The 12721-nt window shown below is 45.8% G+C and overlaps 1 protein-coding gene across 5 annotated transcripts in view; it reads right to left on the bottom strand.

Annotated features, from left to right (window-relative positions):
- LOC115079984 (PDZ and LIM domain protein 7-like) overlaps positions 1–12721 on the bottom strand; it is a 68418-nt gene that overhangs the window by 54081 nt on the left and 1616 nt on the right. For 2 of the 5 annotated variants that reach the window (XM_029583977.1, XM_029583980.1), the window contains exons 1-2: positions 6218–6343; positions 5952–6050 (exon numbers count right to left, since the gene is read on the bottom strand). The exons of 1 other annotated variant lie outside the window; for it this stretch is intronic. In XM_029583977.1, coding sequence (XP_029439837.1) covers positions 5952–6047 — 96 coding nt within the window. In that variant the 5' untranslated portion in view covers positions 6048–6050; positions 6218–6343. Of the gene's footprint in view, positions 1–5951; positions 6051–6217; positions 6344–12721 lie in introns of those variants that run through there. 2 more of the 5 variants (XM_029583978.1, XM_029583979.1) reach the window with 1 other exon arrangement.

Genomic DNA, 12721 nt, shown 5'->3' with positions numbered 1-12721 from the left:
CATGCATCCCAATGAGCTCAAAATAAATTACATGTTAGAATCTACATTTGATAATACAACAGGGTTCATATCCAAATAATGATATGCTGCCCTGCCAAGAGAAGCAGAGACCATCCGAATGGGAACCTAAGCATCAGAGAGGAATATTTTCAAAAATTAAGACTTAAGCCAAACCCCATAAAACAGCCATTGCATTCCATCTTGATAATAGGAGTGCTAAGTGGTACCCGAGTTAGTCAGTACAAGCTGGGGAGCATCAAAATCAGAGTGACAGACAGCAGAGCTGGCCCTTCATGCACCAGTACGGACCAGAAAGTGGTCCCACCCAACTTCACACTGCAATGTGCTGCATCAGCTCTAGCATTCTGGCTACCCATGTTATCACATCTCATTCCCACAGCAAGAACACAACGTGGAGGCTACTGACACCTTATAGACTCACTGATTTATTGAGATGTCCTGGAAAGTTTCTGCCTCAATAAATGTGTCAGTCTCTGCATGCTGAGTTTCTGATGCCTGGGGAGACCTTCATTTTCCCTAAACAATTTCCCTCACCATCACTTGCAGTCACATTTTATCTTCAAAGGTGCAATTTCAGCATTAATGAAGCTTGGAAAAGTGAAGTTAGGTTGCAGAAGTTTGAAAACACCAAATGCAGAAGGCCCCTGGCTTTGATCTTCCTTAACAGAATCTGCTCAGACCATAACAGCTGAAGACACTTGGGGTAAATATTCAAACACCACTGGTGTGGCAGAGTGTGCTGCAGAAACCCGAACAGCACCTTAAAAGATTTGTCCCAGCTACCTGGGCCTGGTCCACCTTAACACAAGGCATTCTGGGGGTAGGGTCTCTTCTGAGCAGGAATAAAGCATAGGCTCAGAGGACAGAAGGGAGGCCCCGGAAAGACGAGGAGAACATAGCTCCATTTGAATATTGCTTGGTGAGAAGTACTGCTGAGGTAAGCTGCTTCTCCGTACACAATGAACACAGCTCCATCTGAATATTGCTTGGTGAGAAGTACTGCTGAGGTAAGCTGCTTCTCCGTACACAATGAACACAGCTCCATCTGAATATTGCTTGGTGAGAAGTACTGCTGAGGTAAGCTGCTTCTCTGTACACAATGAACACAGCTCCATCTGAATATTGCTTGGTGAGAAGTACTGCTGAGGTAAGCTGCTTCTCTGTACACAATGAACACAGCTCCATCTGAATATTGCTTGGTGAGAAGTACTGCTGAGGTAAGCTGCTTCTCCGTACACAATGAACACAGCTCCATCTGAATATTGCTTGGTGAGAAGTACTGCTGAGGTAAGCTGCTTCTCTGTACACAATAAAAGTGTGCAAGAGAAAGACAAGGAGAACACAGCTCCATCTGAATATTGCTTGGTGAGAAGTACTGCTGAGGTAAGCTGCTTCTCTGTACACAATGAACACAGCTCCATCTGAATATTGCTTGGTGAGAAGTACTGCTGAGGTAAGCTGCTTCTCCGTACACAATGAACACAGCTCCATTTGAATATTGCTTGGTGAGAAGTACTGCTGAGGTAAGCTGCTTCTCTGTACACAATAAAAGTGTGCAAGAGAAAGATGAGGAGAACACAGCTCCATCTGAATATTGCTTGGTGAGAAGTAGTGCTGAGGTAAGCTGCTTCTCCGTACACAATGAACACAGCTCCATTTGAATATTGCTTGGTGAGAAGTACTGCTGAGGTAAGCTGCTTCTCTGTACACAATAAAAGTGTGCAAGAGAAAGATGAGGAGAACACAGCTCCATTTGAATATTGCTTGGTGAGAAGTACTGCTGAGGTAAGCTGCTTCTCTGTACACAATAAAAGTGTGCAAGAGAAAGATGAGGAGAACACAGCTCCATCTGAATATTGCTTGGTGAGAAGTAGTGCTGAGGTAAGCTGCTTCTCCGTACACAATGAACACAGCTCCATTTGAATATTGCTTGGTGAGAAGTACTGCTGAGGTAAGCTGCTTCTCTGTACACAATAAAAGTGTGCAAGAGAAAGCTGCACTCCAGACAGCCGGGTAAGACTTACCTGATAAATCTGAATATCTGCTAAATTAGCAGGATAAGTAGCCCGTCTCTGGAACACCCATATCTCACCCATCACTTTGCTTATCCGACTGAATATCAGCCTCGATGTCCAAGGCAAAAAATAAAATTTCCTCCCCCCAAACTGTACAACTGTAGCCATAAGGAGAAACCATGGAAGAACTCTGTGGGCACCTGACAAATGAAGGAGATTTCCCCTGCAAATCCTGACTTAGTCCCCTAAATGTAAAATTCAGGTTGCTGTGTCTACAGCTTCGCTCAGCATTAGGCACAGCCGCTTTCAGAGATTAATCAGAATGATTTTACTTCCTGCTGACGTCTCTCTCTCCAGCAACAAAATGAAAATATTGGAAAGCACCCCAACAGCATCGCAGTACCCAGATGGAACCAAAAAATGATGAAAGCCGGGGGTAAAATGTGCGCAGGCAGAAAACTTGGCCATCAGCCAGAAACGATAGTAGCCAGGGCAGTTTTTTCCCCGTCTCACCTGCGGTGTTATGCAAGCAGCTTTGCCTTTTTTGGATGATGCCAAAACCTGCGACGGGACGGGACACTGTGGAAGACAGGAGGGGGATGTAGGGATTTGGCATTTCTCAGTCAGTGTCTCGGCACTTGGTCTGAACACTACTTGCCCAGTTTCTTCAGGAATAATTTGTTTTAAATGGCAGAGTGCCAAGGTGCTGTTTGGATCCAATGGGTCCTGGCCCAATCTGAAAGCAGAACAGGCATCTCTCTGTCCAGATGTCATGTTCAGTACGTGTTCTGTCCTCACACAGGAATTTCAGTTTCAAAAGCCAGGCCCTTGTCGCTGGCTAAATTTCTCTCTGATCATTACAGATTTCAAAGGCCACCGAGATACCTTTGTACATTGTTCACGGCAGTGGCAGGTGATTAAGAGATAGAAGGACAGCCTGATGGTACCCAAATAACAAGGGCTCCCACCTCCCCTTCCAAGAAGCAGAGTTAGGGAACAGCCACTGCTTATCCCTCTGCCAGAGCAGCAGGGGGTCCTGCCAGGTACGTGTAACCAGGATTGGTCACGGTTGGAAACAGGATGCTGGGGTCCAAGGACCCTTGGTCTGACCCAGTATGGCCACTACAATACAGTGCTCTCAGCTGACCGCACCGTTTAACCCGCAGCTGGATGCGCGTCCACATCCCCTTCTACCATAAGGCGTTAATTTCTGAGCAGCCCGAAAAAGTGTACAGAAGAGCAGATAATACTGCTTTACTGTACATATATCCTAGCGATAATAAGTTGGAGGAACCCAAAGGTTAAAAAAAAAGTGCTGGTGGGTCAGGTTAGGAAGACAGAGACTCGTAAAATCAAGGTCCGTTTTCCAGACCTGCTGACTGCCAGCTCTCCTGGGCTTCCACTTGCAAGGAGGCGTTGGGGGCGCGTAATTGTCCTTTTTAGCTCAACCCCTCATTTAAAATACATCCTTGCACACCCAGGAGAGGTGGCCGGGCGCGCATTAGGGAAGCAGGCGCTCATCACTGAACATCCGTTTCCCACACGGCCCGAGTGTTTTATGAGGCGAGAGGGACAAGGTTTTTGGGTAGATTAGGATAAGAGAATGAAAGATCTTCACCGCCCTTTTGGGGAAGGGAAGAGGAGGCAAAGCGTGCAGTCCTTTACTGGAAAACCACTTTTATATCAGGCAATGCAATGGATATTCCAGTCAATATGGCTGGGGGTCACATCTAGAGGTGCAGTGCCATCCAGCACCCAACCTTACAGCCACGACCTCCCCACTCACCACAGAAAGAGCCCTGGTTAGGAATTCATGCCATCTGTCTGCAGATATCCTTCTCATCGGTCTGATAATGAAGCCCCTCCCTAAGAATGGATACCAGAGGAACGGGAGTCCCAGACTAGAAAGTCTACATTCCTGCAAGTCCTAGGAACGACTTCAAGAGGAAACAAGGGAAGAAGATTGCCAGTGCCTCAGCGTCTCTAGAACCCAACTGAAGCACAAACAAAGCGCCAAGTGAAGTCATCAAATTTGCAAAGGATACAAAAATCTTCAGGCTAGTTAAAGCACAGGCAGATTGCGAGGACCACAGAAGGACCTTGTGAGGCTGAGAAGTGGATATCTAAATAGAGATGAAATTTAATTGGACAATTGCAGTGATGCACATAGGGAACAATAACCCTAAGTTTAGAAACACGACGATGGGTTCTGCATTAGGAGCAAGGCTTTAGGAGTCTTCGTCAATAGTACATGGAAATGCTCAGCTCAGTGTGTGGTGGCAACTGCCCAAAAAAGCAAGCAAAGCTAGGAATCATTCGGAAAGGACAGAGAACATGGTGCAGCCACACCATCAGCAGTGTGTGCAGCTCTGCTCACCACATCTCACAAAGGATAGCGCAGAGTTAGAGAAGGGACAGAGACGGGCAGCCAAGATGATAAAAGGCATGGAACGAGTCCTCTGTGAGGAAAAGCTGATGAGGTTAGGGCTGTTCAGCTTGGAGAAGAGACGGCTGAGGGGGGATATTTCATCCACACTGCTTAGCAGTGGAGCAGCGTTTGAAGTTTAAAGCTCTTACTCGTGTCTACATCACTTTGCACAGTATTGCGCCTCATTACCTAACAGATTTATTTTCTGTATATTCTCCAAGAAGATCTCTATGTTCTACTAATAACTGTTTGCTAGATACAGGCCAACATTCAAGGTGGCCTGTATCCAAGAGACTAGAAAACAGGCTCTGTCACAAAGCCAACTTTATGGAAGGATATCCCGCTGGAGATCAGGAATATTCAAGACAAAACAACAAAACATTTTTATTTGTGGAAGCCTTTGGGTAGATGTGATCTCCCAGACTGAATGTAAATAAATGTCTACCGGGAAGACTGTTTGGGGGGCTCTTACTACAAGACAAAACAGATTATGTTTATGTTGGCTGTAACTTGCCTTAGCATAACTGTGTTAATATAGGTGAGCTATAAATATTTTAATAAATCAAAGGTCTACAACACTAGGACTAGGGGACACTCCATGAAACTAGCAACCAGCAGATTTAAAACCAATCATAGGTAATGTTTTTTCATTCAGTGTAGTCAAGCTATCGACTCTGTTACTGGAGGATGAGGCCAAGGCATCCAACATACAAACTGAGGAAATGAGGTGAAGTGGCAGAGCGCGCAGTTTAACCTGCAGTTGTGAGCATTTTTTGTGCTTGGACTTCACTGCTAATTCATTAAGGAGTTTTACACTTAAAAAATGTGCATCTAAGTTAGCAGCCTCACATGGAAAATCCACCCTAATGATGGCATTAACTATTACCCCTCAACGCACAGAGCTGTGCTGCCTTACCTCTTGCTTTCTTAGCACTGGAAACTCCTTGCCCAAGGTAGAATAAAGTTTCCAGAGCTGTTAAGTCTTCGGGTAGAAGCTGAAATTCCAGTGCTGGGATCTATAATGAGTATTTTATGTGCAGAATTTCCCTGCATGAAATATGATTTATACAAACCAAAAATGCTTTCTGTGTTGAAATACTTTTGTGCACAAAATTCATTTTATAAATGGAAAACATGATTTATGCACATCTCCTTGCTGTATCAGGAATAAAGTCTGTTCACACCTTATGACATCGGGCCCAGTTTTTGGTGGCTGCATGGATTACTACCGGTGTTAAGAGGAAGACAGCAAGGCCTGTAATAGCCTAGCAGGAGAGGTATAGGAGGCCAGCGCAATAAAGAAATGCAAACAAGCTTGGACAGAGAGCCCCCATAGAGCAGCATTGGTTTAAAGTCTGGGAGTTTATCTGCTTATCTAAGCACAGTGGTAGAGATGGAGAAAACTGGGTGAAGTGACCCTCATCTGCCACCTGCAGGCAGCAAGGTGGAAGTACAGCTCAAGCTTCTCCCCCTCCTGAAACACTTACCCGGGAGATGGACAGAGGCAAACTGAAGTCCTTGCCCCCCTGCAATCGGAAGCCCCAGGGTGCAGGGCCCTCAAGGGTCACCTTGTACACACTCATCACCTGAGAAAGAGCAAGACAGCAAGTCAGGCAAGGCTCACCTCCTCAGGCTTTAAACCCAAGCAGAGCAATGCATGCGAGCAGCAGGAAGCTGCAGACTTAGAAGAGCCCCGGTGCACATTCCTGAAGCCACGGAGTGGCACAAGCACTGGCTGGCAGTGCCACCTCACCTCGGCTCGGCTGCTCAGAGCACTTTCTTCGGCAGAGCTGCAGGAAGCACAGTATCGGCTCTTCCGTCAGCCAACGCCTGTGGTTTCCGAACAGGCTCTGCCTGTACCAGGGCTTCCCCATCTCACTGCTATATAAGGAGTGTAAATGGACACCAGCCTGCTGCAGTGCAGGAGGGGCTGGCACTGCATGCATTCCCAGCACCAAGAAGCAGGCGCGTGCAAGTCCTCAGCCTCCAGTTACAATCCTAGCTCCCTCATGCAATCTAACGTTTCTGTCAAGGGAGGATTGCTCACCGATTCTTTCAAACTCCCAAATATTTCCACAGAATTCTCCTTGGAGCTTTTAGAAACACAGGAGCTGCTGGCACAGAAGGTCAACCTGCTCCATCCAGTCTGCAGAGAGCCAAGTCCTCCGGACACCGGCACAAGCACCCTCCTCTCACTGAGAAGTTCCCACCACATGGACTTCCCAACTTGCCCAGCAGATAAAGTCCAAAATGGTCAGGCCAGTCTGCCCAGCAAGGCTTTTAGGGCTGTAAATGCTGATCTGAGCAGGTTACCCTAAGGGTAAGGAGGCCCCATTCCAGCTGTAAAAGCAGGCAATGGCCAGATTTATTCATTCCTGCTTGCAGTACACAGACAGCCTCCCACCATCATGAGTGACCATACCAGCCAGATAGCAAAACCATGCATTTACTGAAAGATATACCCAGATGGATCCCATAAATGCCCCACTGGCTGCTCGTAAGTGCATTCTGTGCATGCAGTCAGGGCCCACCCGATGATACCCACCCTTCAGAATGGACACAGATTTTACAATTGCAAGAAGAGACAGCGGCTTGAAAGGTTCAATGCAAAGCAAACTGAAGATTAAGGGACGCAGCTGTTCCCTCCAGGTGAACAGCTACAAAGCAGATGGTTAGTGAGCACAGAGCTGGTCCTGCAAACGTCTCTCCCATACGGACCTAACTCCAGCACAGAGTGCAGGAATGGGACCCTATAGTCCAGACCAGTGGTTCTCAACCATTTTTCTGTCAGGACACACCTGATAGATGGTTCTTACATGTGAGACACAGTAAACATAGGACAGTCACAAGGCATCCACAGGAACCCCACCACCCTGAGCAGAACTGGAACATTCCCCAAACTAATCACCACACAAAAAGGATCTTCTGGTGTTACCTCAATAACAGAAACACAAACTCACTCTGCTACCAGGCACAACAGCCCTACTTATAGAAAGACAGCAGCTCCCCACCAATGCAGGTCCTATTGAGAAAATGCAACAAATAAGAGGAGGTGTTTTACTGGCCTGCATGCTGAAGTACCTCACCTCAGTCACACACACAAAATCAACCTCCAACAAGAAGAGAAAAGACCACAGATTACAAATCTGGAGGCAGAAACTGGAATGGAAAGCCACTCTGGATGCAGCACAAACCTGGAGAAATGGAAAGAGAAATATAGCACCTAACATAGTCCCAGGATCTGCAATAATGCACACAAACTAATCCGCACAAAGTTACACCTGCATTATGGCATCCACTCAAACAGTAACAACCCTCCCTATCTATGAAAAGGCAACACTACAAATATTAAACCAAGCCCTAAACACTAAGACACAGAAAAAGCCAAGCTGTATAGATCCTCACACCAGAAATGTTACACTAATAAATGTTACAAATCAGCTGATGATCAGAATAACATCCAACAATTAAAATCTCTTAAATTATAAAATTTCTCCAAACACCAATAAAATATTTCAAAACAGGAGACATCACATAATACCCAATTAAAATGGCAACTAATCATGAAAAATGAACTTAAAAAGCCACCTTTACTTACCTTCTCCAGCAGTTCTCCTACTCCTTTCCCTTGCAGGCCACACCAGAAGCAGCAGTGGCTGCTGAAGCTGTCCTCATGGTCCTCTTCCTTAGGTACCACAACCAGTCTCTTCTCTCTCACACACACCTCAGGACCAGTTTGTCTCTCTCACACCAATCATCTCCCTGACCAGTTTCACAGTCTCCCATACACACCACACCCTCCCTGTCTCAAATACACCCAGCTGAAGAGCGCCAGTCTTCGCCTCCGCCCGCCGGCTGTGGAGAGCATGCGACACACCAGACATTCTGGGTAGTCCAGGAGAAGCCTCCCAGCTGCAGGGCACATGGCTGCCCAAAATCTAGGTGAATTCACAAGGCTCCTTCAATGGCCCCTTTGCCCTCCATTACTAAATGCTTAGCTTTTCATAAGAACATAAGAAATTGCCATGCTGGGTCAGACCAAGGGTACATCAAGCCCAGCATCCTGTTTCCAACACAGGCCAAAACCAGGCCACAAGAACCTGGCAATTACCCAAACACTAAGAAGATCCCATGCTACTGATGCAATTAATAGCAGTGGCTATTCCCTAAATAAACTTGATTAATAGCCATTAATGGACTTCTCCTCCAAGAACTTATCCAAACCTTTTTTGAGCCCAGCTACACTAACTGCACTAACCACATCCTCTGGCAACAAATTCCAGAGCTTTATTGTGCGTTGAGTGAAAAATAATTTTCTCCCATTAGTCTTAAATGTGCTACTTGCAAACTTCATGGAATGCCCCCTAGTCCTTCTATTATTCGAAAGTGTAAATAACTGATTCACATCTGCTCGTTCAAGACCTCTCATGATCTTAAAGACCTCTATCATATCCCCCCTCAGCCGTCTCTTCTCCAAGCTGAACAGCCCTATCCTCTTCAGCCTTTCCTCATAGGGAAGCTGTTCCATCCCCTTTATCATTTTGGTTGCCCTTCTCTGTGCACGTTCTCCATCGCAATTATATCTTTTTTTGAGATGCGGCGACCAGAATTGTACACAGTATTCAAGGTGCGGTCTCACCATGGAGCGATACAGAGGCATTATGACATTTTCCGTTCTATTAACCATTCCCTTCCTAATAATTCCTAACATTGTTTGCTTTTTTGACTGCTGCAGCACACTGAGCTGACAATTTTAAAGTATTATCCACTATGATGCCTAGATCTTTTTCCTGGGTGGTAGCTCCTAATATGGAACCTAACATCGTGTAACTACAGCAAGGGTTATTTTTCCCTATATGCAACACCTTGCACTTGTCCACATTAAATTTCATCTGCCATTTGGATGCCCAATCTTCCAGTCTTGCAAGGTCGTCTTGTAATGTATCACAGTCCGCTTGTGATTTAACTACTCTGAATAATTTTGTATTGTCTGGAAATTTGATAACTTCACTCGTCGTATTCCTTTCCCAATCATTTATAAATATATTGAAAAGCACCGGTCCAAGTACAGATCCCTGAGGCACTCCACTGTTTACCCTTTTCCACTGAGAAAATTGACCATTTAATCCTACTCTCTGTTTCCTGTCTTTTAACCAGTTTGTAATCCATGAAAGGACATCACCTCCTATCCCATGACTTTTTAGTTTTCGTAGAAGCCTCTCATGAGGGACTTTGTCAAACGCCTTCTGAAAATCCAAATACACTACATCTACCGGTTCACCTTTATCCACATGTTTATTAACCCCTTCAAAAAAAATGAAGCAGATTTGTTAGGCAAGACTTCCCTTGGGTAAATCCATGTTGACTGTGTCCCATTAAACCATGTCTTTCTATATGCTCTACAATTTTGATCTTGAGAATAGTTTCCAGTATTTTTCCCGGCACTGAAGTCAGGCTCACTGGTCTATAGTTACCCGGATCTCCCCTTGAGCCTTTTTCGTTACCTAATATTTCTTAGGCCTGACTCTCCCTCTTCAAATTCCATTTTCAATGCTCAGTGCCTTGCTAGCTCCCTGTAAATCAGTAAGGCCAGTGAGCAGATCTGCAAAGGAGATTGTGTAGAAGGGATTCATGCTGCATTATCAAAGGAAAAGCCTAACATACCAGTATCTTAAAGGACATTTCTGTACAGCCCCAAGTCCGCTCAGCCAGAGGAAAGCTGCTGTGGTGGAGAGATTTTCTTGAGGAGTGTTCACTTACTGCAGGACATAGGGAAGCAAGCAGCACCTGGCACGGGACCATTGGGTGCGCTAAGCCAGGGGGTAGCGCGAGGATTGTACTGTCTGGACCTTCCAAGCTTGGTACGCAGGACTCAGATGCAACGGTGTAAGAGCAAGATGAAATGCCTCTGCTTCTTTTATGCAGAGACCCGGAAGCTCAGCTGCTTCTTACAGTGAACCCTCTTGTCAGCAGCTGCTGCCGGTACCATCTCCCTGTCCTGCCAGCAAGGTTTGCAGAGATGTAGCAGTAAAGAAAATCAGTTTTTAGGGGTGGTGTGGGGAACAGAAACCAAGGGACTGAGAGATCCACTCTACTGCCAGCTGCTTTCAGGAGCGTGATGGCAGCATTTCCTTATCTGTCCACAGGAGACAAACTTCTGTTTCCACTTCAGCTTTTCATCTTACTAAGATTTTTTTTTTACTAATGAACTTCACACACAAGACATCTAAATAGATATCAAACAATGCAGCCACTATAACAAAATATAGATAATAGAAACCATTTTAACCCCTTGAATCCAAATTCCCAAAATTTGTAGCTTCACATGTGTCGTAACAGAACATAAGTGTGATTACACAAACGTATTGCCTGCACTTTGAGAATCAATATTACTAACCAGGCTCGTAACCTTGGTGTACATTTTGACCCTCAGCTCAATATGCAATCATATATCCAAACAGTCGTCAAATCTTCCTTCTACAAGATCCGCCTATGCAAACTCTTCCATCCTGCATGGTCTTTTCTTCTGTATCTACACAGGGACTCATGTCTCCCACTTGGGCATTACGATACATCAATTAAACTTCATCAAGAGCAAGACTTCTAACTTTCAGGTAAACACTACAGCTTTCCAAGCTCTCTTCTTTTTAGGTAGATTGTATTTGACCACCATCAACACATTCTGCATGGACATTCTCAACCCATCTGCACCAGAGCAAAATCAAGTTCTTAGCCAATAAGAGCATCTTTCATAGCCCTAGCTTGTTAAGAAAATTACCTGCAGGAAGTGTGAGAAATCTTCAGATAAAGCAGAAGGGCAGTTCAAGACCACATCTCGCACCTGCTGACCACTTCTGGGTTTACCATCAGGGACAACCTCAAAAACCTGTAGCAGCAACTCAGCCTGAAGCATAGCCAAGACCCCATAGCACCAATACAGAGCAAGGCAAAGAGCCACATTGTGCAAATAGTCTGGAGCAGGGGTTCTCAGCACACACCCAGCCTGTCAGCTTTCCAGGATATCCACAATGAATATGATGCAGGAGACTGATCTGCATGCAATGGGGGCAGAGCAAGCAAGTCCAAGCATGCATATTCATTGTGGATATCCTGGAGAGCAGACAGGCTGGGTGTGTCCTGAGGACTGGGCTGAGAACCCCTACTCTGGAGGAGGGAGGAAACATTTACACATCAAAGCAACCTCAGACAGACATTCAGACACCGCTGAACCAGGGGGGAATCCTGTGAAGACAAAGGCTGCAGCCATCCTACAGCTCATCTCCATCTGCACTTTCAGGACGATACAGTAAAAGTCGCGGGACTGTGTGCGTGATTCAGTATTCAAATGAGGACCCGCGGTAAAAAAAAAAAAAAAAAAAAGGCGCTAGGGACACTAGCGCGTCCCTAGCGCCTCTTTTTTGACAGGAGCGACGGCTGTCAGCGAGTTTGACAGCCATGGGTTCGGAAAATGGATGCCGGCAAAATTGAGCGCCCAGTTTTCAACCTGCGAGCTGATTTAAAAACATTGGTTTTTTTTTTTTTTTTTTAAACTTTTGCGACCTCTGACTTAATATCGCTATGATATTAAGTCTGAGGGTGCACAGAAAAGCAGTTTTTACTGCTTTTCTGTGCACTTTCCCGGTGCCGGCAGAAATTAGCGCCTACCTTTGGGTAAGCGCTAATTTCTTAAAGTAAAATGTGTGGCTTGGCTGCACATTTTACTTACTGAATCGCAGGGGAATGACTAATAGGGACATCAACGTGCATTTGCATGTTGCGGGCGCTATTAGGTTCGAGGGGGTTGGACGTGCGTTTTCCTCCCCTTACTGAATAAGGGGTAAAGCTAGCACGTTGAAAACACGTGTCCAAACGCGGGTTAACAGTGCGCTCTGCCGGAGCGCACTGTACTGTATCGGCCTGTTTATCAGGAAACAAGCCCAGGAGGGTCTCTGATAACGATGCCTCAACCTGCCATGACTCTCAGGGTCCCAGCACACACCACTGCCCCCTCTTTCCCCTCAGGGTCGGAGAGAAAACAGAAAAGATGTTTAAGGGATTTCTGAAGGGTGGCCAATATAATGGTAGAGAACTGGGGAAGCGAGGAAATGTGCTCAGGCTCAGGACACAACTGGGCCAGCCCTAAGGTTGACAAGAGATCCACCGCTTCCTCCGTGCCATTCTGGTCAGGTGGGCCCTAGCCAGGACACATGCCATGTAATCTGTAAAGAAATGTATACTTTGGGGCAGCCAGAAGAAT

This window comes from Rhinatrema bivittatum, chromosome 18 (assembly GCF_901001135.1).
Source record: "Rhinatrema bivittatum chromosome 18, aRhiBiv1.1, whole genome shotgun sequence".
Lineage (NCBI taxonomy): Eukaryota > Metazoa > Chordata > Amphibia > Gymnophiona > Rhinatrematidae > Rhinatrema > Rhinatrema bivittatum.
This window is presented reverse-complemented; position numbering and strand designations above follow the sequence as displayed.